The 27,905-nt window shown below is 41.9% G+C and overlaps 3 protein-coding genes and 1 long non-coding RNA gene across 5 annotated transcripts in view; 1 reads left to right on the plus strand and 3 right to left on the minus strand.

Moving 5' to 3' along the window:
- Window positions 1-27,905, minus strand: part of LOC118106630 (collagen alpha-1(I) chain) — a 688,934-nt gene that overhangs the window by 123,357 nt on the left and 537,672 nt on the right.
- Window positions 70-20,316, minus strand: nyap2a (neuronal tyrosine-phosphorylated phosphoinositide-3-kinase adaptor 2a). 2 transcript variants are annotated; one of them, XM_047339542.1, is made up of 8 exons: window positions 19,883-20,316; window positions 13,197-13,417; window positions 12,631-12,944; window positions 11,235-12,257; window positions 6,966-7,091; window positions 5,287-5,399; window positions 2,209-2,282; window positions 280-445 (listed from the first exon to the last, which is right to left on the minus strand). In XM_047339542.1, exons 2-8 carry the CDS (start codon window positions 13,403-13,405, stop codon window positions 415-417), a joined length of 1,890 nt encoding a protein of 629 aa, XP_047195498.1. In that variant the 5' UTR covers window positions 13,406-13,417; window positions 19,883-20,316; the 3' UTR covers window positions 280-414. The 2 variants fall into 2 exon arrangements, with proteins under 2 accessions (XP_047195497.1, XP_047195498.1); XM_047339541.1 differs by lacking the exon at window positions 2,209-2,282 and having other exon boundaries at window positions 70-445.
- On the minus strand, window positions 3,601-5,280 carry LOC124851634. The gene is made up of 2 exons (XR_007032612.1): window positions 5,075-5,280; window positions 3,601-3,917 (listed from the first exon to the last, which is right to left on the minus strand). It is a non-coding gene; the product is annotated as an uncharacterized LOC124851634 (long non-coding RNA).
- Window positions 21,191-27,821, plus strand: LOC118106295 (sodium/potassium-transporting ATPase subunit beta-3). Its single transcript, XM_035154718.2, has 7 exons — window positions 21,191-21,575; window positions 23,796-23,924; window positions 25,882-25,980; window positions 26,062-26,249; window positions 26,479-26,529; window positions 26,765-26,851; window positions 26,931-27,821. Exons 1-7 carry the CDS (start codon window positions 21,317-21,319, stop codon window positions 27,096-27,098), a joined length of 981 nt encoding a protein of 326 aa, XP_035010609.2. The 5' UTR covers window positions 21,191-21,316; the 3' UTR covers window positions 27,099-27,821.

Below are 27,905 nucleotides of genomic sequence, written 5' to 3' on the forward strand. Positions count from 1 at the left end.
ACATAATATTTATCACATGTGTAAACAACAGTTCCCAGTGCTGATGGAGGTGAGTTAACTGGCAATGTATGACTTGGAATACAATTTATTGACTATAGATGATACTGACAATCAAACAATGACATAAAATCAGCATAAGACGATAATCAAACAGTCAACGTAGCCTAATGGCTATTTCATCATCATCTTCACTTTCTACAACACCATGGTTCACGTTTCAAATGGCGGTGTCCCAAAACACGGTGCTGGTCTGTCCAGCGGTGGTAACAGTGGCAGGGGCTGAATATGGCGGTGGATGTTTCTTCTTCCAGCTGGGCAGGATGGGCATACTATCTTGTTTACACAGATTTTTCTCGGGCCGCTGACGAGCTTTAATCTCTTGACACAGAACTTGTTTCTTTTCGATCATCTCCATCATGGTGGCGTCGCCGCAGAGCCATGGCATCTGGAGATTAAACGCACCACAACATCAGCCTGTCGACCATCAATAATCACTGAATGTGTACATGCTTTTCTAAGGGCTAAAGGGTTTGAGGTTTACAGGCTTAGAAAGATAGGGTTAGGACTAAGTGTTAGGGTTAAAGTCCAGTATCCTTAGTGGGTCCCAAAACGTGCACTGGCAGAAGAGGGGGTGGGTATAACATACTTTGTGAAGTTCTTTCATTATTCATGTTCTGTTAAGAAGAAAAATTTAAAAGTGGCATCTCTGGTTGAGGGAGGCAAGATGGCGCTATGTGTTTTATCATCAAAATGATCTCTGACCTTCAATCCAGTGTCTCATTAACATTGGAAAAAGTAAAAAAAAATGTCTCTTAGACTTAGTCCTGGATTAATTGTGTACTATAAAAACATACAAATAAATTGATAAAAAAATGTATTCATAAGTGCTTAAATAGTAGGAAGAACATAGTTTATTTAAAAGTTGTGACTGTAGTAAGTCACTGTCTTTATATAGAGTCTATACTTTAATAAGTAGGTGTAACACAGACAGACAGTTACAGACAGATGTGACTTCAGACGGAAGTTTATTTTCACTCAGTTTTATACGTGTGTCAGATAAATTTTATTCATATTGCAATATTGATTACAGTTGTGTAAAGGAAAAACGTCAGTTTAAACATGAATTAAATATTGAGATCATATCGAAGGAAAACAACAAAAAGTCTGACATTTTGACTCTTTAGATGAATTACATTTGTAATCTTATCTGCGATAAGTTTATTTACATACTTATGACTGATAAAAGATCGAAACAAGAATTAATAAAACTGATATGTAAATTATTTTACAGTTTAAATAAATATTCTGCAATATATATATATATATATAAATATGTGTGTGAAAACATCATGTGATTGCTTACAATAGGTGCGTTTAAGTTTGACTTGATCTGTCTGCAGGGGTGGAGGGAGTTTTTTGTAAAAAAACACAAACGTCAAGTCGGACACTTTCAACTTCTCATAGCGTCAGTGACACGAGAACAACAGCCAATCTTGAAGTATTCGATTTTTCCATTGCAGATCAAACATTATTTTTGAAACGATGAACAACAAAATTAACTGAGAACTTTTCTTTTAGCAATTCATCAAATCCGCTTTGGAGAGAAATAAACACAGAACTTTTTTTGTCTTTACTAATCATCACATTCAAAATAAAACGTAAGACACAGACACACACCCTAACCAGCATGCATTGTGTTAAATCAGCACTGCACAGAGCTGCATCAAGTCGAACGCACCTACTGACTGAACAGAGGAAACAATAAACCTATACATCAGTTAGTTTGAAGGGTTTGAATTCAAAGTTCAATGGAAAAATTATAAATTGTTAACAAGTGAAGATCTCGGTTACAATTCTTTTTTTTTGAGGAGTTAGAGTTGGAAGGAATTTATTTAATAGGTTAGAATTTAGACGATTGATTTTTAATGAGTTTGAAATAATTCATTTTAATGAGGTGGGACAGTAGTTTGAAACCATATGATTTGGCATGGTTATATGTATAATGACATTCTTCAGTATAAGTTCAGTCATTGTTAAAAATTAGTTTAATGTTTGTTTGATGTTAGTTTGTGTTAGTTTGTTGTTAGGGTTATGAATTCATAAATACAGTGTAACAGTAAAAGAAAGATTTATTTTAAAGAGAAAATATTTTTCACAAAATTGAAATAAAAAATATTTTTAACATATAAAAGGGCCGAACTTGTTTACTTGTTTACTTGTTTACATGTCAGCTCAGATGTCAGGTTCAGTGTTTTAAGTTCAATGTTGAGTGAAGTTGAATCCTGTGAAACAAAAAGTTATTTATAATACAACTGCTGCTTAAAAACAGGTGAGACAGACAGGTGTCAGACAAACAGGTGAGACAGACAGGTGAGACAAACAGGTGAGACAGACAGGTGAGACAGACAGGTGTCAAACAGACAGGTGAGAAAGACAGGTGTCAGACAGACAGGTGAGACAGACAGGTGAGACAGACAGGTGTCAAACAGACAGGTGAGAAAGACAGGTGTCAAACAGACAGGTGAGAAAGACAGGTGAGACAGACAGGTGAGACAGACAGGTGTCAAACAGACAGGTGAGAAAGACAGGTGTCAGACAGACAGATGTCAGACAGACAGGTGAGACAGACCCCACAGAATCTGCCTGCAGACCTCCACTATATCACTTCCGGCACTGTCAGGAAAAAAATACAAAATAATATTGAGTAAACACTTCCTGTCTATGTGCTTTGTTCATTGATTTATAATTTCTTAGCCCAATTAGTAAATATTGTAAAATGAAAATGATTAATTATGTAAATGTAGCATTTTGATTTTGCCTAATTTGTCTATGTAGCAGGTAACGTGGGAATCTATGCTAGTGTAGCCACATATATACATTTTACTAGTAACAGTATCTTATTTATGGACGCTATTTATTTTGTCGAAATAAGATATAAACTCCATCCAGCAACACCAGTTTGTGAAAAACATAAAGCTCATTGATTCAACAATTGGAGCTTAAGTCTGTCTTTCTCAAAAACACTTCTCATTCATAATTTCCCTTTGAAGAGTAATATATTATAGGGTTTTATTGCAATAAGCTTCATTCAACTCTGGGTATTTTATATGACACTGTAAGCTGATGTGGCTACTTGTACTGTAAACCTGAGGAGTTTTATTTTTAATGTCAGCACACATAACCAGGAATTATCAGTTCAAACCATAATTTTTCCTTAAAATAATGAATCCCTTATGTATGTCATGAGTCTTTGTACAGCAGTTACTACTGCATCTTTATTCCGTCATTTTACTTTTACACTGTACATTGTTGGCTTAACTTTATGTATAATGGTCGACTTGTGATTGTTTTTAAATTGGCTTCCCTTGTGCATTTTTATTTTATACACTTATTCTCTCCCATCATTGATATCGCATTTAGTTCTAAGTGTTTTTGCTATTTCTCACTTTGTGCTGCTGGAACACATAAATTCAACCAGGGTGAGGAATCATTAAAAGGATAATCTTAAAATATACTAATAAATTAGCTCTGTGTTCTTCATCCTTAAATCAAAATCAATTATTAAGAGATTTATGAAAAAACTAAACAAAACACACAGACTAAAAACTGCAACTGTGTTGCACTTTATTCAAAACAATCACAATAATTTCCCATGTCGATTTGTTCAATTGTTGGAGCTTTGAACAGATTTCCTTTAGTTGAGAAACATGTGAAATAATTTTCAAGGGAAACAAAACATTTTCAGAACATGTTACTATGCGAGTCCTGCATCACTGGTTCCTTCCACCAATAGATTTCCCAAAAGCTGTGCAGTCTCTGCCACTGATCACCAGCGCATCAGGCAGATCCACATGTTGGTTAGGGTTACTGCACTAAGCCTTTCTGCAGTCGTGCTCTGTCCTGGGCTTCACTCTGACCTATAGAAGACAGAGAGACAGAAGGGGTTGTCTTTCTAAAGTAAAATTGATGTGCTCCTCTTTCTCAAAAATAAGAACATAATCAGTTTATTATTAAAATACTAAAATAATAGTAATAAAAATAGAACCAATGACATAATGTTAACCTGCTCAAATCTTAGACATTTTTCCCTGTTACAAGTACTGTGGTCACCCTAGCTCAAATAATAACTACCTTTAAAATATTGCTAGACTTTAAGGACTTTTTTTTCTTCACACCTTTGTTTTTCTAGACTGGATTATTGTAACAGTGTCTTTTAAACTGCAGGTTATTGAAAACACTGCCGCTGAGTCCTCTCTCAAACCAAGAACATCTGCCCAGTTCTCAGAGTTTTGCACTGGCTTCCTATTACTTAGTATTACTAGTGACAATCGTTTGGGGTTAAAAATGTGCATTTGTGCCTGAAATATGCTAATATATAAAAATAAACTTGTTTTGTCTTTGTGCGACGTAGTCAACAACACAAAAGCAGACCTAAGCCATTGCTTAAACTCACAGTATAAACAGTTATTTTACATTATCCACATAAAAAAGCTAAGCCTAGCATAAAACCCCAGGAGATAACACTGTTGGTGTGACACTAACTAACTTTAAAACAACAAATAACCTCCATACATGTGTAGCATTTGGTAATTTGTATGATTTAAGGCCGATTCATAGTTCTGCGCTGAAGCTATGCCATGGGTACACACAGGGCCTCCACCATTGTGAGCATTCATAGTCGTGCATAGCTGTGTGTGTTCGTCGCTCTGCAATTACACCACCGAAACGCTATCCACTCTTTTACAAATTCTCTGTTGTCTCTATTTCCTTTAGAACAATGCCGAGTGTTACAAAGTAGATTGTGTTAGAACCTGGCGAGTCTGCCAGAAATGCGATGTTATCAAGTGGGTAATCACAGCTCTAGTGTCTGCACTGCCTCAACGTGTAGTTACATTTTAGGGAGGTGCACGTCAGGGTACGGTGTGGGGCTCTGACTATGGTACATGTCTATGTGACACAGAAGCATGAATTGAGCTTTAGTCATACACTTATTGACAGTGGTAGCTATTTTGACAGCAAACACATGCAAGATCCATGCATTCAACCTTTCGGATAATGCAAATCAGTCACTTACCGCTGAAAGGAATGTTGACTGCGCCGTAAATCATTCCCTTGTTATTTCCTGTCCTGACAGTGGAGGTTTCCTGAGAGCAGAGCCTGCACCAGAAGCGACCTCATTGTGGAGGTTTGCAGGCAGACGCCTCTCGACAGACAGATGAGATTGACAGGTGAGATGGACAGGTATTATGCAGGTGAGACAGACAGGTGTCAGACAGACAGGTGTACCTGTCTAAGGGCAGGGTGATGCGCTTCGTGCAGGTGACGTTGTGGTGTCGGTCCAGGTGAAGGAACTCCTGACGTCGAGGCTGAACGGCCGAGTTTACAAACAGACTTTGATTCTGCAGATAAAATCATTTCACATCAATAACCACAAACAGAGAAGCCTTCACCTGATGTTCACCTGACGTTTACCTGACTCCAACACCCCACTCACCAAACCTTCAAAAAATAATGTGAAGGTACCAAAAATAAATCAACATACAGAAATAAATCAAATGAAATGAATATATAAATAAATAATCATTCTTTAGATATAATAGGAAGACAAATACAATAGGAAGGATGTTCAAGGGTTAGGGTTAACCCTAATCCTAACCCTGACCCCCCCAAAAAATCTATTAGGATGATATGCTGCCATCTTTTCAAGGATTAGCAGCACACCCTCTCAAGGAATATTTCACCTTTTCAACTGTAAAGAAGGACATTAGATCAGACAGCCAAGATGTGGCAGAGGGAGGATTTGGGCTTTGTAACAAAATGCATCTACGAGAAATGAATGAAGCTAAAGCAACAACATCAGTGTGTTTCTTAGAGAAGCTGACTGGTATAAGGGGTACCCCAAAGGAGCTATCATGGGGCTGGGTTCTAGGGATACTAAGGGCTTGACTTAATGACTTAAAAAAATAAGACCAGAACTCTGCTAATTTTGGACAAGAAAAAAAACATATTGTGTGATCGGCCAGGAATGAGCCACATCTACTAAAAGTATTTTTAGTGCCTGGAAATAACATGTTTAGCCTGGTGTTATTAAAATGAATCCTATGCACAACTTTTAACTGAATTAAACTCAAACAAGCACAGGAACATGGGGAGTTGACCCTAATTTGTGCCTTTTCCCATCATTCATCAGTCAAATTGAGCTCAAGTTCTTTCTCCTACAGACCCCTAACCTCCACACGAGAGACCACACTCAAAGATGATATAAGCTCATATAAAGTTGAGATCATACCACATCTCTCAGGGAGCGAAAGTCCCATAAAATCCAGAGAATCCATTGAATGCTGAGGAAAAGATGTTAAGTTTGGCAAGTTAAAAATCTGAGAAACGAGTCAGACCTTTCTCTCTCCACAGAGTAAAAGCTGTATCTAACTTAGAAGGGAGAAACAGGTGAAGGTTACAAATAGGGTTATATGGGGAGGTGGTGGAAAGATTGAAATGCTACATACATTGTTTCCAGATTTTCAAAGAAGAAAGTACTACTGAGATTCTAATGTAATAGAAACAACAGGAGGCCAGAGGGGCACAGACCAGAGCAGCAAGTGAAGAAGAACATGAAGCATTTTCTTCCATTATCCACAAATCCAGGTTAGAGAAGTTGCACAAGGCCCAAATTGTTACTATATTGGCTGCACAATAATAGAACAACAGATTAAGCAAGGCCCCCATTTCTTTTCCTTCCTTTCAGTACTGTTCTATAAGCTTTCGGTTTCTTATCAGCCCAGGTCAATTAAAAATATCTTTATCGAACGTATGACCTGATGTTCACCTGTGTTCTGATTACACTCAAAATACAGTTGAACCGAATAAAAAGGGAGACTAGAAATAGAGATCAAAATAGAATTGATGAACCCCCATCTGATTAGTGATGGCCCACTCTCTATCCTGAGGTACTGAGGATTACTGACCTCCTCCGACTCCCCCTCCAGACAGCATCATGGTGGGGCTGACAGACGACCTCCCCATCCTGCTAGAATGTGGACTGGATGGTCGCTCTTTGTCTTTACTGTCACATCGAGGCAGAGACCTGTATTCTACAGACACACAACAAAAACAAATGTTGTGTCATAAAGACACAATTCAACCTTCAGACTCACATATTTGTCCAAGAAAACACAGAAACTAAATACTAGAGACAAAGAACTGACTCTGAATAAAGAACATAAAAGACAGGAAGACTTTGATTAATTAATAAAGATTTTACTTAGTATTAATTTGTTAAAAATACTTTTTACATTAGTTATTAGTTAGAGTTCTACTAATGTATCTTTTTTAGAAGAACCTGAACATGAAAGTTTCAACATAGAAAACTGCAGCACCTGCAGCAAATAATAATAATAATAACTAGAGCTGCTACAAGATATTAAGTGGCCCAGCTAACATGCTGCAGCATGTCCGAGCATCCATCAGATGGTGCTGGAGAATGTTTGCTGATTATGAGTCACGATTCAACTACGAGGTCTGGAGTCAACTATGAAAATGTCTCTACAACATGGCCGTCTTCCTGTTGGGTGGGGTTAAGAGCGGCAAGACGATTTCCTCTAGGAAAGCACTTGTGAAGATTTGTAGGGGGTGCTAAGATTTTTTTGTTGCACTGTCCTAAAAGGCGATTAATTTATAAAAGAAAAGATTTGGAGCAATTTAAATAGGGTCCTCGCACTTCAAGTGCTTTGGCCCTATAATAATAATAATATCTTCAGACATTGTACAAGTGTACATGTGAAACTGAACATGCTTGGGCTTGCTTGTATTTCTTGAAGACATTTCACTTTCTTCAGTTCTGACAAGTTTAGTCTAACCCAACGACTCTCAACACAGGCACAGACTTAGAGGGGTAATATCTGAAACCTCCCATTACGCCGGGTTTACACAGGACGCGGAAGCGCTGCGCCAAGGATAGCCAGGCGCCTCCTATCCACCCCCCTGTTACACAATTGTGCTGTGGTGCGATGGTTTCGGCGTCGAGTCTATTTTTTTCGCTTGCTGCGAGCGTATCGCGCCAGGAAACACACTGAAAAATTATTTTAAACGATATAAATGACATATTTTATATTATATAAATGATCAAATATGCATCCCATACTTTGGATTCCCCTTCTGTTGTCCTGGAGTTTCAATTTCCCCAATTTTCCCCCTCAAATTATAAATTTCACCATCTGCCCATCCACTACAAGCACACAAGCAGACAGACAGAGAGAGAAAGAGGGGGGGGGGCTATTAAGACCATCATCATTTACCCCCGAACCCCTACATTGAACGGGTTACATACAACAACAAGCGGAGAAAGCAGAATCGCTGGCTGACCGGCGTGGAGAAATTTGCGCCCGGTGTGAACAGCCAGGCGGCTGCGCGCTTGAGAACGGCGCTGCGCGGCGCGGCGCTTCCGCGTCCTGTGTAAACCCGGCGTTATTCATTCTAACTGAGGAAGGTGAAATGCAGTGGCGGCTGGCCAATAGAGGGTGCTAAGGTGCCACCCTCCCTGGTGGAAAGTGTTTTTTGATTTTTCTCTTTAAACATTTTTTAGATATACAGTAATTATTTATATAAAGCAAGTGTGTGTTTAAAATGCACAATAGTGTTTAATATATAAAAATACAAATAAATATGTTTGGTGAAATATTTGCTTCCTGTTGATCCCCTCTCTTTCTGTAGCTCCTCTGGTGCGATAGTCCTCTCACCCAGTCAGCGCAGCAATGCAGTGAATTGCTGGCACAAATTTTCAAACGGATGGATGGATGGATGGATGGATGGATGGATGGATAGATAGATAGATAGATAGATAGATAGATAGATAGATAGATAGATAGATAGATAGATAGATAGATAGATAGATAGATAGATGGATAGACGGATAGACGGATAGACAGATAGATTATTGATCCCGAGGGAAATTAAGGTATCCAGTAGCACACAAAACAGTCAAACAAAAGAGCAAAGGCATAAATAAAAAAGTATCAAAGTTCTGCATTTGACTACCATAGCCTCTAAATTATGGTAAAGCAGATGTTTAAAGTGTATTGAAAAAGTGAAAACAATGCACAAATTAAACTTAATATATAAAACTAGAGATATAAAAAATATAAAATCAAATATAGACAAACATGGGCAGTAATGATGACAGTCATCCTGATGACACGGTTAATGTGTTAGACACTCATTTGCCATATCTTAGAGGAGTTGTATGGTTGGGGGGATGAAAGACCTCCTCAATCTGTCTGTTGAGCAGGACTGAGAAAGCACTCTGACACTGCATGTGCTTCTCTGCCCAGTCAGTGTGCTGTGCAAGGGTGGTCTGCATAATGTCCATAATGTCCAGACATTTGTTTAGGGTCCTTCTTTCTGCCACTGATATGAGGGATTTCAGCTCCGTGCCCACCACAGAGCCAAGAGGGTGCTTTCAACAACTGACTGTTAAAACATCAGCAGCAGTTTCCTGCAGATGTTAAAAGACCCCAGCCTCCTCAGGAAATAGAGCCGGTTCTGCCCCTTTCTGTGCAGTGTTTGCAGAGCAGTCCAGTCTATCATCCAGCTGCAGTCTTAGGTATTTACAGGTCCTGACCACCTCAACAACAGCCCCCTCAATCAAGACTGGCTGCAGATGTTGCCTGATCCTCCACCAGACTCCTGTATTCTCCTTTTGGTCCGTCCCTGATACATTCATCTGAGTACTTCTGCATGTGGCATGACTCAGAGTAGTGTTTCAACTCTAAGGTGTAGAGGGTGAACAAGACAGGAGAGAGCACCAGTGCTACTGACAACAAAATTATCCTATAAACATGATATATATTTGTGATAACCTATACTTGTGTATTGAGAAATTAATATCTCATCAATACATGTTACTGACTTGCCTTCTTCCCTGGAGTCCCTTTGCCTTATCGTCCGCAGATCCACATCGTGGATTATGATGGTGGATCGCGTATCAGAGATCGTGATCGTAATAGTGGATCCTGTATCGTGCTGGCTGATCGTTATAATAATGGCGGATCCGGTATCATGTTGGCATCTGATAATGGTGGTGGACCACGATTGAGGTGGCAGCTGATGGTGGATCCTGATGGCGGCAGTGGACCATGGACTATGATTACAACAAGACTGCTTGATATATAATATGTCTCCTCAGATACTCGACCATTACTGACAATAATCCATCAGTTCATTGACCTTCAGCTACAAAGTGTTTATTCTAATCAAAGCTGTAAATACTCTGATCTCTCTGATGTTCTCTGTTCCACGGGACATCTGTTCACTTGTGTCCGTCCTGGGAGACGGATCCTCACATGTGTCTCTGAGGTTTCTACCTTCTTTACCTGTTAAAGGTTTTAGTAGTTTGACTCTTGTTGAGGGTTAAGAACAGAGGATGTCTCACCTTGTTAAAGACTATGAGACAAATTGTGATTTGTGAATATGGGCTATACAAATAAAATCTGATTGATTGATAACTTCCATTCACCACACAGCTACTAAAGAAGGCAGACACCGGTCATGGCTTTAAGCACAAAGTAATGGCAGTTGACAAACAACTTTTAGGTGCATTACCATCACCCCCCGACCTGGAGGCTGGAAAACTTGTGTGATTAAACTTTGAATGACTTTAGAAGAAAATCAAACATAGAGAAGCAGAGACGTCATCGGCTGGTTACATGCGTTTGGTTTGGCAAAGAAAAACCAAAAAATAGAAAAAAAAACATGGATGCAGTCTGAGAAGGCATAATAATCCTTTGCAGCGTGAATTGGAAATATATTGTTGTCTTTAGTCATAGCTTTAGAAGAACACAACATGCAGTTGGTGATGCTTTCCCAGTAAGCTCGTTCTCATTGGCTATTGCTTTTAGAGCTAATTCAAGATTCAAGATCAGATTCAAAAATAGGCCCGATTATCCTCTAGTGTGAAGAGGCCCTTAGTCTTCAAAAAACACAAGCAAGTCCAGTTCCACAGATACACTTGTACAACATCTGAAGATACCACGACCTGGATAATAATAATAATAATAATAATAATAATAATAATAATAATAATAATAATAATAATCTTATTTATATAGCACGAACATCCATGAAACAAACTGCAGTTTGGGTTAGTTACGGTTATTTAAGGTGTCTATGGGAAGTTTGCATTTGATTTAATTTGACAGAAGCCTGATGATTCCAAACCATGTTTGGTACAAAGTTCTTACCTTCACCCTCTCTGCTCTTCCTGCTTCCTGAACTTCTCTTCACCACCTGTCGACCTGACGTAAACACATTGTTAAGTTCGTCCAATGGGCTTGTTGGAGTCCTTATTGAAACATTCTGCATGGAACCGTGGGTGGAGGAGGAGTTACTAAGTTTAGATCTGCTTCCCCCTGCTTTGTGTGAGGATGATGAAGATGAAGAGCGAGGTATACTTCCGCCAGTTATCAATGTGTCATATGGCGGTGGCCTCTTCAGACTCAGAGGGGTCAAAGAGCGACCCATGCTGACCGGAGATGGACATGCTGATTGGCTACGGGGGTAACCATGACCATCTTGGGCCGAGCCGGATGACTTGTAGAGGTTTGACGGGAGAGGAGGAGCTGATGATCGGCCAGAGGATGTGATGGTGTGGTTGGAGGAGAGGTCTCTGTCTCGATCTCTGTCTTTGCGGTGGTGGCTTGAGCTCTGAGGGGATTCAAGACCACTTGATTTGCTGAAGGAGACTTGTTCTAACATGGGAAGCCGGGTAACATCTAATGGTGTAAGGGGAGACTCATCAGAGTTGGGGGAGCACTGAGCTGGGGCAGGGGGGAAGACGAGCAAGGGTGGACGATGTGTCAGGAGATTTGGGAAGGGTGGAGGGATGTCGCAGAATGATTCATGGGACCAGGCATCAGGATCCATGATGACAGAGGGAGTGTCCTGCACAAAGTCCTCCAACATCGGATATTTCATCTCCTCATATACAGACTCACTCTGATCATCCTCCACCACTTCCTGACCTTTCAACTCTCGTAGGATGTTTCCCACCATCTCAATATAAACTGGCTCGTCGTCATCCATGTCCCTGGATACTGGATTCTGACTCTGGGATGAAGATTCACACCACCTCAAAGAAGACTTCTTTTTGCCGTGGTTATGGATGTAGGACTCGTCAAAGGAGGTGCTGAGTTGAGTGTTTGGGTTCCTCTTAGGTTTAGGTGGAGGCATCTTCTTGTAGTCATCAGTGTAGACAGGGCATTGAGCTGCAGAAGGATGTGCATAAGAGAGATTTACAACAATTCCTCTGTGACTTCTTGCTAATGTTAGACTTGTAACACCAACAAAAATAACAGACAGATTGATATTGATCGAACCAGCAAATGATGAGAAAATTTCAATTCAATTTTATTTGTATACGCCAAATCATAATACACATTATCTCAAGGCACTTTACATAGAAGGTCAAGACCTTAAAATCGTTTTTAATATAGAGAAACCAACAGTTCCCACAATGAGCAGCACTTTGTGACTGTGGAGGAAAAACTCCCTCTATTTCATCATTTAGTCTGAAAACAATCATCATCATCATTTAAACTCTAAATTTAAACTGCATTAATAAGTCAGAGGGTTCCTCACCCTCCAGCTGCTCCATCATCTCTTTGGTCTCTTGTTGATCTCTCCTGATGAGTCCAGAGCCTCCATTCACCATCTCAGAGCTGCTACTCAGTTTGGTGTTGGGGTCTCTCTTCGGTTTGGGTGGGGGTTGTTTTCGGTTGTAGTTGGACTCGTCCTCTCCTCCGCCCACAGAGTGGAGGGACTGGGATCGGACTGTGAAGCCCTGACTTGGAGGGGGTAATCGGTCTTGTGGTGCTGGCATTGTCATGAAACCCATCCTGAAATGTCGTCCAGAGTATGACACGTCTGTTGCCATCGACACATCTTCACCAACCCTGAGTGGATGAATGATGGGTCAAACAATCATGATCCATTTACACAAATGAGGAAATAAATGCATGCATCATGCTGAAACAAAAATCATTACTATCATTCAAATTTACAGCATACTGAGGTTCGCTACACTCTCTGAATAGTTACCTTGTTATTAAGTAGCTTTCTACTGATGTTCATCATTTACATTTGTTAACACACAAATATGAGCTGAGAGTAAGATCTTGAGTTTTATGTGTTTTTGTATTTTCTACCTCTTGGTAGAAATGGTTTCTTGCTGCCATCTCTTCTTTTGGTGTTTTTCCTGCAGGTAGGTCCAGTTGGTCTGATTACGAATGCGGTCACTTTCTCTGGCAATATCCGAGGCATTTTGTATCACCAAACCATCGTAGGTTCGAAGTCCACAGTCCTCCACATACTGGAAAAACCTGCTGATGGAAGGCACCTCCTGCTGAGATGTCATGACGTCAAAGACCTGACAGGGCGATCAGGAAAACCCAGATACTGTTAGTTTCTGAGTGAGTTACAGCACAGAGGTTTAGAGGTTAGGGGTCAAAGGTTAGAGGTCAGAGGTCACTCTCTGTCTTCATATGTATAAGGTTAGGTCAGGGGACACCTTAAGTGTCAGGAGGAGCACAGGTAGGGAGAAAGTCCCCAACCCTGCTCAGAGCACCTCATGACTAGATCTTTATCACACAAAAAAATTAATAATACAACAAGAGGTTTAGGGATTGTTAGGGGTTAGGATGGGGACAGGGGACATCCTAAGTGTCCAGAGGAGTCCAGGTGAAAAAATTCATATTATATCTCCTTATATTCTGGGTTATTTCCACCTCGTATTCTCTGCTGCAACATCACAGTCACTCAGTTAGTCTCTTACTGTTAAACATTCATGTCAGAGTCACGTCTATCAAGTTATGTTTTGTGTTTTTAGTGAATTATTCATTTATGGATCATCCTTTGGATCATCAGTAACAGCTCACCACTGCTGCACCCACAGCTTAATGGCTACACACCACTCATCTACAGCCAACACAATTTTCTCCAAATATGATCTTCTGTCCTCTGCAACACCGACACCCATTCCAAAATCGCTGACCGGTCCCCGTAGGTGTTTTCACAGTTCTTCAACAAAGTCACTGACCGGCTGCTTCACGTGAATGAGCTCTGATCTCACTGCGTAACGCTCTGAGCGAGTGAGTGGGGGCGGAACCCTGAGGCCTGTGTGTGTGTGTGTGTGCGCTGTCTGGGAGCAAACACACACTTGCTCCTGGTATTTCACATGATGGCCTGATACGATGATGATTTAAAAAATGAACGTGAATGTTGTGAATGCCACTTACATTCACCATATGAACTGATTTGTTTAGTTCATCATTCACAAAAAATATGAATGCAATCCTGCACAACACTGCCTATGAACAACTATGAATGCTCAGCCCCGTGCGTAGGGTTAGGGTTAGGTCACACCTACGGTGTAGCTTTCACGCAGAAGCATTAATAAAAGACGCAGATGCAGGTACCAAGGGGACCCGGGTTCAAGATTCAACTGTGAGGTAAAACAGACAAAATTCAGTCTTGTTAAATGTAAAAGGGATTTATTTGATAAAGTGGTAGAATTAAAGCAACGTGTCTGACACATCCTTTGTTTTTTAGTAAACTGTTGCAGAGCTGAGACTTACAGGAATTCAGAAACCACTGAGATCACTTCACTCTGACAGAGAGAGAGAGAGAGTATGTCTGTGTGGCTGGGGGGAGGGGGTGGAGGCAAGGAGGGGGGGTGCAATCTGTCGAAGTTAAAGAATGCTTTATTTTGCATTTATAATTAGCAAACATGCATTCAGTGTATATTGTATACATATTGTAGGGGGAAGAGTCTCTGGATAGGGGTGTTCAGACCCCCCTGTCCCCCTGGAGGCTGGGGTGGTGGAAGCAAGTTGCCAGCAGCAGAGCGTGAGTGGCAGTGTAGCTGAGCAGGGATCAGTGAGGAGGTGGTCGTATTTAAAGGGACCGCTATGGTGAAAGAATGCGCTGTGATTGGTGGGTGACTGATGAGCACCCATAAACCTATCAGTATCTGACAGCTTACGACAACTGAGCATATGACTCCGTGTCTTGCATGAACTAACACGATTCTTCATATGGTGAGTATTTCATTAAGTGTTTATCTGTATTTCTGTGGAATCAGGTATAAACCAAGATGTCTGACAAATTTGAATTCCTTATAGGTTGTGATGCATCAGAAGCGTTTGAGGAGTCACAGGCCTCCTGTGACTGGTGGAAATTTGCCTTCAGGTCTGAATTGAATCCCTGGAGTTGCTGCAAATATGTAATGACAAACGGGATGTGTGTGCGACAGTAAGTTTTGTATTTTCCTGTGTTTATAAAAAGGTTTCTGACTTCAGCTTTAATGGCTCTCAAGAAACGGTGGGAGGAAGACAATTCAACTCTTTTTTGTGAAGTTCATGTGATTGATGGAGTATTTATGAATTTATTGAAATGTGGTTTTGCAAATGACTTACTGAAAGTATGATTGAAAAAAGTTACCTTTAAAAATCTAATTCTGTCTCTCTGTATCTCAGTGTCGCCCCTCCCCCAGCTCTCTGTCTCTCATCCTTCCTCTAAAAATGGAACAGGGAGTCAGCTGATCGTAACCTAGCAACAGCAGCATCTCTTAGAGGAGTATGATGTAATGCCTTCTGGAAGAGTGGAGAGTGGAGGAATAGAGGAGGAGAGAAGGTTTGGTTTGGTCCCTTTATTAGACCATTACCAGAAAGAAATCATCTCTCAAATACAAACGAACAAATTTGAAGAGGAAAACTGAAAATGTCAAAAACAAGGTCTCTAATTAGAAATTAATACTCAGCTCTCCATCTTCATCCAGAGAACATAAATCCCCCAATGCCCATGTCACTGAAAGTCTGTATCTTGTCCATAACTTTGTAGAAGGCATACTTGACTCTCAGTTAAGCTTTCAGCAGCCGGACCATCACTGGCACAGGCTCCACACTGCAAATGTTTTGAAGCTGCTTCTGGTGTGCCAGCCAAATGGCCAAATCCCCAGAAATAAAGTTCAGCAAATTATGTATATTTTTCTTTTTTGACAAATATTTGGTACCAAAAACAAACCTAACCATGAATCAACTGTTTTAAAACATCAAACATTGCTCCCAGCCCAGGGCACTTAACAAATAAATGTTCGAGTGTCTCTGTTTGAGAGCAGAAACTACACCCCTCCACCAGCTCCGGATCAAGGTGTATCTGTTCTCAGTCCACCGCGACTCTTCCATCTTTGCCAAACAGCGTATGTTCAGCACCATAGTGCAGATGTGGTAGATGGCTTTTTTCCTACAACCTGAAGTTTGTCCAGCTGAGGGGTTGCAAACGTTGCAAGCTACAACCAACAACTCTGCTCTCTGTACTAGCCACCTTGTTTGTTTCAAGCCTAACAAATCCACAGCTAATAAAGCATAATCACAGGTTGTGATCCAGCTTGTCTTGTACCTCCAGTATGTCCAGTTCAGCCCAAGTTGGAAATGCACCATCTTTCAGAACAAAATCTTTGGAAAAGTCAGCAGTGAACTACAAGCTATTCAGGAAGCAGTCTCCAGGGAAGTGAACACAATAACAGGTTGGTGTAGTACTATTCAGGGAGAGTTTTGAAAAATAAATTTTAACCACTGACTCTTCAACTCATCATCTTTTGAAAGTGGATAAAGACAAAACTTCCCTTCACAGTAAAGAATACAACGTCTCCTCGTCGAGGCAAAACTGCTAACTGAACTCTCTGCCCAGCTTCAGTTTTGTTTTCTAGTCTCAGTTGAGGTTGTGCCATACTATTGCCGCTAGGCGTGCATCATGCTGATGATCCACGTTGTGATGTAGGCTAGATGCAGACGTATGAGAGCGATGACACAGCATTTCTGGAGAAGTGTTCACTGTGTGAGGGAGGAACTTCCTCTGCTTTGGACTTCGGGATTTTGAACCATGCACACCGTTTACACACAGAAGAAAACATACAACCCACTAGAGGACAAGGAAAGACTGAAAAAGTATAATATATCCCCTTTGGGTCTATTTGCCCAAGCTTTGGAAACAGCCTTATAGTCAGCACATCACTGCAACCAATCCTTTAGACATTTAATGTCGAAACACCAGAAGAACTTAATCCTATCTCCTGGTGAAACTACTAAATCTAACCCTAACCCTATACTACCCTGATGTTTTTTATAAAGATTACTGCATGTTCATTATATGTATCTATGTATTTCATGTACTCTTATGATGTGTATGGGTTTCGTTTTGGTTGTGTGACTACTGTTTGAAAACCCAATTGTCCCTTGCAGACACTGACTAGCCTTAACCCTTAATCAATGAAACCATCAGAACTTATGTTGCTGTGAATGAGTCTGGATCTAAGATTTTGATGAAATGAGAATCATGTCCAGTCTGGCTGCAGTCACCCTGTTGTTTCTGACCCTCACCCATGAGTATTGTCTGGATTGTGGATGGTTAATCCTCCATGGGTCAATCAGATCTAGATGAGTAATGAGACCAATGAGGATCTGTAATACTGTGTTCCTCACTGGTCCTGTCCAGAGTCAAATCTACAGAACAGTTGAAGTCCTCACCGATGATTAATTGGTCCTGATGATAGTTATTGAATTCATATTCCTCACCATAAAACCAAGCCAGCTTCATCTGTGGGAGTCATATAACACATTTATGCGTTTTTTATATATTAGTGCCTCTTTTACCTGTCTCTCCCTCCACTGATGCTCAACAACCCTGTTTTTAGTTTCCTCATAGAAAAGTCAGAGAAGAGGAAAAGTCAAGAAAGAAACAGAAAACAGTAAAGAGAATGTGATGTGATGCATGATCATATTAACAACTTCCTAGTCTTTTAGCAGTTTTAATTTTAGCACATTTTCTCATGGTTGTCGTGTGTTTTTTGAGACAGAAACTCATCCAGCTGATCAAAACCTGTTGAGGAATTTTTGACTATCCTCACACATTACTGTATATGCCACTTCTCTCTCTGAGCAGTACAAAGGTCAGGTTATAGATAAAGGACCAACAGGACATTGTAGTGTCTAGATTCATGGAATTTCATATCTAACTCAGAGGCTCCGGACAGAGACACCAACTTCAACTCTCACCAACTTTAACTCTTTCGTGTATTTCTCCAGTGGCCAGACGTAAGAACACAATGTGATTTAGTTATGCATATTTAGACTGAACTGTCCAATAGGATGTGAACACCTACATGTAACAGAGAGAGGGACCTTCATGGATGTGCTGTTGGAATGGGTGACGCAGGGTGAGGGAGATATACTGGGAGGCTGTGGGAGACATCTTCAGACTTGGGGGAGACAGTTGCTCATGTTACTCTGTTAGTGTTTGTATATTGTTTCACCTTCTGGTCTCCTTGATGCATCAAGTCTACATTCAAACCTTCTGCATAAGACATCAGCTGCTGCCTGAGTTCTCCTTCCACCAGGTTCCAGAAAATGTCCATAACAAATAAACCGTCCTGTCTCTTCAAAATGGCCAGAGATCTAATACATTTATCTGTGTCTTCAATATAGTCTTCATCCAGAAAGTTATATATATTTAATATATTTATGAGTGTTTCAGCAGTGGATACACTGTCTGACTCTGAGTCGTCCTCCATTTCTTCATATGACTGTTTGACAGACTCTGTCCCTCATTGGTGTTCACAGTGTGATCCGTGGCTGCAGCATCTGAGGATGCTGCTTTCTCAACCTGTTCTTCTGCCTGTGAATGTTCAGCAGCTGCAGACTGAGAGCTGCAGGAGTTCTCTGCAGCCTTAAACTGACTCTGACCCTCTGAGTCCTTGTGTCATTCACAGCTGCAGCATCAGAGCCAACCACAGCGTCAGCCTAATCCTTCCTCCAGAGATCACAGAAAAAACCACTGATCTCACAGGATTCACACACAAAAACAATGTTAAGAAAAAAAGACGATCATGCCCAAAGATCTGATGAAAAAGTACGAGAATATCCGAAAATAGAAAATCAGTTTATATCTCTGCTACAAAGCTCCTCCTCTGTCCCAGTTGCACCTGTCACTCATTTGTTCTAACAAATCATGTTGTATAAACATATCAAACCTTTATTTTGACAGGTTGATCAATAATATTGATCAGATTGATTGACAGTGGTGGTGTGTGATAAAATGTATGTGTGTGGGGGGGAGTTTAAACAAACTGAAGCCAGACTCAACAAACACAACACACAACATGTCCTGTAGCCTTCATCAAAAAGGTAACCTCATTGTGTTTAAGTGACTGTGGCAACTTTCATGCTGTTATATTTCAGAGAGATGTTTCAGGTCTCGCACCCATGCCGTTGTCCATTGTTCCTCTTTGAAACAGCAAACAGGTGAAGCAGTAAAAGACATTAACTCCACATCCAGTTATCACGTCTGTTTCTCAGAACAAGAGCAAGTGTAAACTTGTCTTCATCACTTGCTGCTGAATCTGTAAATCAGGTCGGACCAAGATTCTTCATCCTGTTTATTTCACGTTGGGGTGTTTTTGTAAAGAAATCACCGGATTTACCACAGTTCCACCTGAAGTCTCATATCGTTACCAGTCAGCTCACAGAACTAACTCAGTGACATCGGATGTACCTGAGACAGTGTCGAGGGTCGACCAATCACATTAGATTAAAAAAACATAAATCAATACGCATTGGCTGTAAATAAAAGTGGGAGTATATCTTGAGATGAATACAGCTCTTTCAAAATAAGAGCCCAGCTTTAATCTATAAATTTGCTCTGGAGTCTGATTCAAAATGGCGGCCACGTTGAGTCAGATTTGAATTGAACTGCCTTTATTGACAGGATCAGATTTGATGACAAACACAGAAAAGGATGAAATCAAACTAAAACAACAGAAGGAAGATTCAAAGCTTACCAAAGTATCAGAGACGACTCAGACTCCATCCATCCCTTCATCCATCGATCTCTCCATCCCTTCATTCATCCCTTCTTCTCTCCCTCACTCTTTTAGTCCTCCCTCCAAAGAATCAAAGATGAAGAGATAAATATTTCCGTCACCCTCACAGATCGCTGATGAATCAACGATTCACTGCAGCAACATTCATCCACAACCTCCCTTCAACACCTCTGTTCTTCCTCTCCTCCAGTAGTCTTCTCCTCCTCTCCTTTTTCCATCCTCCTCGTCTCCTTCTCCTCTCTCCTCTGTCCTACGGTCATATGTCCTCGCAGCTATAAGAATTGCTCACACACTCCTCACTGATGACGGTCACCACGAGAAACGAGAGACTGAAACCACGGCAACCATGCAGCATCCTCCCACTGCTGCTGAGAGGGATGGAGGGAGGGAGGAAGGGAGGGTGGGGGGTTGTGGGGGGAATGAAACGTCACCAAGAAGAAAAGGAGCGGCCATGTTGTTTGTGTGTGAACAGATGAGTTGTTGGTTTCCCTCTCTCACATGCTGCTGATGATGACATCATCTGGCATGATGTCACATGATGTTCTGTCACCATGACATCATGTGATGACACAATTGTCAGATGTTAAATCTGCAGAGATAATTTTGACCACTAGAGGCAGAGTGTCCAGGACGTGATGCTGACAAGAAAATAAAAGTCCTGACATCAGCAAGACTTTTATTATGTAAAATTAGAAAGTCAAGCATGTTACATGTGACATCTGACCTCAGTTAACGTTCATCATCGTCCCAGGTGACGTCACATGACCTCCATTCGTGCTCAAGTGGTGTTTCATATCTTTCCTCTTTTCTACCTCTGTGTGTGTGTGTGTGTGTGTGTGTGTGTGTGTGTGTGTGTGTGTGTGTGTGTGTGTGCGTGTGTGTGTGTGTGTGTGTGTGACATCAGCATGACTCCTTTATCCAATCACGTGTCTCTGTGGTCATGTGACTTGCTGTGTGCTGTTGTGTGATTATATAATTCAAGATGAGCTGCTGTTTATTCTTTAATTTTCTTTCATTCTTTACTCTCATAACTTTGGGTTAGGGTTAGGTTCTGGTTTTGATTTTTTTCATCGTTTATTCATTTAACTTATGAATTTGTTAAAGCATTAAATATTTCTAAGAGTTGTATAACCATGTTTCATACATGATGAATGCCTCAGGGGCTCCACACTGCGCATGCACCTTGTTCTGCAGCAGTGTGTGTGTGTGTGTGTGTGTGTGTGTGTGTGTGTGTGTGTGTGTGTGTGCGCGCACACGCGGGTGTCCGGATGTGTGTTTGTGTCCATGTGTGCGTGTGTCCGTGCGTGTGTGTTCGGCTACAGCTCCGCTCTCTGACAAATCTTTAATCCGGTTCAGATCGCGCTCTGTTTAGTCCGGATCTGCTGAACGAGCATGTCGTCCAGTCCACAGAACCAGGATCAGAAACTGGATCGGGATCGGGATCGGGATCAGGACCAGGACCAGGATCAGAAACAGGATCAGGGTCAGAAACAGGATCGGGATCGAGACCAGAAACGGGAGGGGAAGGAGGGGAAAGAGGTTAAAAATGAGAAGATGAAAAAAGAAAAGCAAGAGGAGAAAGAATCTTTTAATTATTTTATTTACAACCCGACAACCAGAGAGTTCATGGGAAGAACCGCAAGCAGCTGGGGTAAGAGAGAGAGAGAGAGTGTGTGTGTGTGTGTATGTGTGTGTTTGTCTGACACTGTTTGTGTGTTTGCATGTGTGTGACACTGTGTGTGTGTGTGTGTGTGTGTGTGCTAGCATGTGTGTGTGTGACACTGTGTGTGAATGTGTGTGTGTGTGAGTGTGAATATTGATTATTGTAACTAACAGAACTATAATATTGATTTCTAACAATAACTATGACATCATACATAACATGACATCATCACAGACCACATGTCAAGAACCAACAACCAGGACTGAACCTTGACCTGAACCTTGACTGCTCCAGTCCTCAGCAGTCAACAGGGTTAGGGGTCTCATTTATCACCGTTACGGCACAAAACGGGGCCTGAAACATACGTACGCCACTTCTCACGCAAACGTTGGGATTTATAAAAACAAACTTGACGGGAAAACTTGCGTATTTCCACGCAAACTCTGACCCATGTGTACGAACATTTTGGAGACGGGAAAGTGGCGACGCAGACGTGAGGAGGTGAACTGAAGCAGATTATTGATCCACTTCATCATTTACATTAAAACCAACAGCTTTAGTTGTGCTCGCGCGACAAAACTGTTCGATAAGAACCTTCAATTGAAAAGGATATGAAACAACTAACCCTAACCCTAACCCAAATTACGCTCAGAATCCATTAAACAGCCGAGTTACACAGCCGAGTCATTAACAGGTTTTAATAATATCTTGTAACACTGTGCGTGTATCATCAAATCGCTGCAGTGAACGTGACTGAGCCGTCAGGCGCACAGAGCGACCTGGAGATCACTGACAAGAAATGAAGAAAAACTATTTACCTTTCCTAACAATATCCCAGGAGGTTAGGAATCCACTGATGTGAGGGAATCGGTCCAGTTGCTCAAAATAAATACATACTGCCGTGACACTGGTGCGTGATGCTGCGTGATGGATGCACGCGAATGGAAGGATGAGGAGGAAACGAGGGTTCAGCGATGTCTGATCAGCTGATATAGATTCTATTGATCTTTGATCTTTGTGCTGACCTGAGTCCAGTATTAGATGGACTGACGGAACCAAACCATCCCACTAGAAACACGATCATATAATAATAATTCTGTTAAATTCTATAGATTGAGGACATCACAGCTGTCTCTGAATTTAATAATCCTGCAGTTTTGGATGATTAAAATATGAACAGACAGCTTCCTCTTCTCATCGCTTGATGCCGTGACTCTGTCATGACTCACGGTGGAAGCCCATTGGTCAGCAGCATAATTTAATATTCATGAGGTGCTTTGCATTGGCCATTTATGGTTGAAAGTGGGCGTGTGGAGGGCGGAGTAAGAGGCAGATCCACTTACAAACGTTTCCAGGTGGACTGTGTTTAATAAAATGAATATTGCGTTCAGGTGTGCGTGCGCATGGTTTTAGAAATCAGAATTTTCTTCTGCTTACGCCCTTTACGGCTTTTGTGCGCACGTACACTTTTAGTATGAATCCCATGTACAGTTTTATAAATGAGACCCCAGGTCCTTAGGCTGACCCTGTGGTCCTGGTCTCTGAGTCGTGACTGAAAGAATAGACTGGTCTCCGGGGGAAGAACCACGGCTTCACCAGCTTAGCTGGTTCAACATTTGATCAGGATCAGAGGATGAGACTCAGTTAACAGTGACGGATCCTTTATCCCATCAGAACACATCGGGATCCTGGTTGGTTGGAGAGAATGTGTCGGTTAAGCTGAACTAGAGGGAACATGACTGAGCACATTTGAATGACCCATAACCACCTGCTGCAGCATCATATTGACTGACAGTTGACTTGATGTGTGAAATTATTTCTCTTATTTTACAATAAACAGTTACATAAATACATTTATTTATTATATTTACATGAAGGTTTTTCTTATCGACCAATCAAAGCTCTTCACAGTGCAAGTCACAATCACTCATTCATACACGACATGACAACATCATACATGTTTTACACAACACTTTTACTATCACACACATTTCCCACACTGTCAGGACACTTCTGAATGCAGACTGGAGGTGTTGGCCATCAAACCACCGTCCTTGTGGCAAGGTTGACAAGGTTCCGCTCTTCTGTCTGCGCCACAGAACATTTAGTGTAGTTCAAATACAGAAACTCCTTCATGAAACCATGGATTTTAACATCTGAACAATGTTTTTTCTTCTGTTCATGTAAATGTTTGAATTCTCTCTTCAGGTCGCATCCTCCTCTTCTACCTCATCTTTTATGGGTTTTTGGCGGGAATGTTTTCATTCACCATGTGGGTGATGTTACTGACACTTGATGATAATGTCCCCCGACATCAGGATCGAGTCGCCAATCCAGGTGAGTTCACCTTTGATTCCACTTTCTGTCATCACAGCATGAAGATTATTTTAGCTTTGAGTTTTAAAAGTTTTTCTGGAAAGTTGTTTCATTTTACTTTTGTGAAAAAAACTAAAAGACACTGAGGACCCCTGTTGGATAGGTGTGAATCACTGAGGACCCCTGTTGGACAGGTGTGAATCACTGAGGACCCCTGATTGACAGGTGTGAATCACTGAGGACCCCTGCTGGACAGGTGTGAATCACTGAGGACCCCTGTTGGATAGGTGTGAATCACTGAGGACCCCTGTTGGATAGGTGTGAATCACTGAGGACCCCTGCTGGACAGGTGTGAATCACTGAGGACCCCTGATTGATAGGTGTGAATCACTGAGGACCCCTGCTGGACAGGTGTGAATCACTGAGGACCCCTGTTGGATAGGTGTAATCACTGAGACCCCTGCTGGACAGGTGAATCACTGAGACCCTCCTGATGGATAGGTGAATCACTGAGGACCCTGAGACCTGAGTGCAGGTGGAATCACTGAGGACCCTGTTGATAGGTGAATCACTGAGACCCTGATGGATAGGAATCACTGGACCCCTGTTGGATAGGTGTGAATCACTGAGGACCCCTGATGGATAGGTGTGAATCACTGAGGACTCCTGCTGGACAGGTGTGAATCACCGAGGACCCCTGCTGGACAGGTGTGAATCACTGAGGACTCCTGCTGGACAGGTGTGAATCACCGAGGACCCCTGCTGGACAGGTGTGAATCACTGAGGACCCCTGATGGACAGGTGTGAATCACTGAGGACCCCTGATGGATAGGTGTGAATCACCGAGGACCCCTGCTGGACAGGTGTGAATCACTGAGGACCCCTGCTGGACAGGTGTGAATCACTGAGGACCCCTGATGGACAGGTGTGAATCACCGAGGACCCCTGCTGGACAGGTGTGAATCACCGAGGACCCCTGCTGGACAGGTGTGAATCACTGAGGACTCCTGCTGGACAGGTGTGAATCACTGAGGACCCCTGATGGATAGGTGTGAATCACTGAGGACTCCTGCTGGACAGGTGTGAATCACTGAGGACCCCTGATGGATAGATGTGAATCACTGAGGACCCTGTTTGATAGGTGTGAATCACTGAGGACCCCTGCTGGACAGGTGTGAATCACTGAGGACCCCTGATTGATAGGTGTGAATCACTGAGGACCCCTGCTGGACAGGTGTGAATCACTGAGGACCCCTGTTGGATAGGTGTGAATCACTGAGGACCCCTGCTGGATAGGTGTGAATCACTGAGGACCCCTGATGGATAGGTGTGAATCACTGAGGACTCCTGCTGGACAGGTGTGAATCACTGAGGACCCCTGCTGGACAGGTGTGAATCACTGAGGACTCCTGCTGGACAGGTGTGAATCACCGAGGACCCCTGCTGGACAGGTGTGAATCACTGAGGACCCCTGATGGACAGGTGTGAATCACTGAGGACCCTGATGGATAGGTGTGACCGAGGAGACTCCTGCTGGACAGGTGTGAATCACTGAGGACCCCTGCTGGACAGGTGTGAATCACTGAGGACCCCTGATGGACAGGTGTGAATCACTGAGGACCCCTGCTGGACAGGTGTGAATCACCGAGGACCCCTGCTGGACAGGTGTGAATCACCGAGGACTCCTGCTGGACAGGTGTGAATCACTGAGGACCCCTGATGGATAGGTGTGAATCACTGAGGACTCCTGCTGGACAGGTGTGAATCACTGAGGACCCCTGATGGATAGGTGTGAATCACTGAGGACTCCTGCTGGACAGGTGTGAATCACTGAGGACCCCTGCTGGACATTCCTTCGGATCAGATGAAGGCCAAGTGGTTGTTACCATGACAACCTTCGTATAAAGTGCTGCTTGTTGTGTAGGAATTTTTTTTCTCTGTGATTGATCGTATTGATTATAGGTTGATTTTGTTGCAGGTTTGGTGATTCGTCCTCATGCAGCGGAGATCTCGTTCAATCGCAGCGACCCAACAAACTACAACCAATACATCCAACAACTGCACGAGCTCCTGCAGCGTAAGTACGAGGTCATGTTATGATTCACTTCCTCTTTGACTTGCAGGATCGACACTGATCATCATGCTGTTGTCTTGTCAGGTTATAACGACAGCATTCAGAAGCGTCACGACTTGTGTCTGGTGGGTGAATACACTGAACAGGACGAGGAGCCAATAAAGAAAGTTTGTCAATTTAAACGTAGTGCGCTGCGTCAGTGCTCCGGTCTGTTCGACACCAGCTTTGGATATGCTGACGGGAAACCCTGTGTCATAATCAAGATGAACCGGGTCAGAATAACAAATTGTTTTATTCTTTAAAGTTGTTTAGTTGTGATGGAACATGTTATTATGAATGAGGTGGAGGTGCAGAACATTATTTTGTTTCTTGCCAGTTCATTCACAGGAGGGAGTGACAGTTGCTATGGTTACCAGCATGTTGACATAACTGGATCCGTCAAATCTTTCTTCCACATGAATTTCACTACGAATGACAAAACAGCAGCGTGTTTGTCTGCAGGTCATTGGACTGAAGCCACAAGGAGATCCCTTCATCAACTGCACTACAAAGGTAACAGCTGTCCAATAATGCACCTGAGCAGCTGAATGACCACCAAACAATGAGGATTTGTTTTCTGACAGTGGAAGTGGAGTTTTAATATAAAACTGAGCAGAGGTTTCTGAACGCTAACCCCTCTGTATATATACATATAATAATTATCATAACGATTATAATAGTAATTCATATTAGTATAATCATCATTATTGAAATGATATGTTTCCCCCCCTCTCTCTCTGTGTGGTAGGGAGACCGTCCGTTACAGATTCAGTATTTTCCATCTGAAGGTCGTCTGGATAAAATGTTTTTCCCATATTATGGCAAGAAAGCACATGTGAGTGAAGTTATTGTAATTACTGTTGTTGTTGTTTTTCCATAGTAACTCAATCTCTCTCTACCTCTCTCTCTCTCAGCCTGACTATGTGCAGCCTCTCGTCGCCGTCAAGTTGTTCTTGACAAAAGACAACTTGAACGTCGAGCAGACAGTGGAGTGTAAAGTCCACGGTTCTGACCTGCGTAACGATGATGATCGTGACAAGTTTCAGGGTCGCGTCACTTTCCGGGTCAAAGTGACAGAGTAAACCGGCCTGCCAGTTGCCATGGAGACCACAAACTACGTTTACACTGGAAATGAAGGACTCGGTTTAATCCAGACCTGATTTATTCCTGGATGTCTGAATGTGGTTCATCCTGTTGTGAGTCTGATGAGAGGAACACACACACACATCCTCTCATGTTTAAACCTGGTTCAGACCTGATCCTGGTTTAGTCCAATCAGAGTTCAGATCTGCTCCTGCGTAGATGAGAGGAGAAACCAGAGTGACTCTGGTTCACTCTGCTCAGACAGTAGGACCAAATCAGGTCTGATATGAAACATGTGAACTTAATGTGATGTCACATTACAAAGAATCTTCACCACAAAACGGTGACATTACACTAAGATGGTAAAATCACAGTGACATCACACTAAGATCACATGGACATCATACTGACATCATGCTGACATCACAATGACATCACACTTAGATCACAGTGACATCATGCTGACATTACAATGACATCACACTAAGATCACAGTGACATCAGACTGACATCACACTTAGATCACAGTGACATCAGAATGACATCACACTTAGATCACAGTGACATCAGAATGACATCATAGTGACATAACACTAAGATCACAGTGACATCAGACTGACATCACACTTAGATCACAGTGACATCACAATGACATCACACTTAGATCACAGTGACATCAGAATGACATCACTTAGATCACAGTGACATCATGCTGACATTACAATGACATCACACTAAGATCACAGTGACATCAGACTGAAATTACAATGACATCACACTAAGATCACAGTGACATCACAATGACA

Source organism: Hippoglossus stenolepis, chromosome 4, assembly GCF_022539355.2.
Source record: "Hippoglossus stenolepis isolate QCI-W04-F060 chromosome 4, HSTE1.2, whole genome shotgun sequence".
Taxonomy (NCBI): Eukaryota; Metazoa; Chordata; class Actinopteri; order Pleuronectiformes; family Pleuronectidae; genus Hippoglossus; species Hippoglossus stenolepis.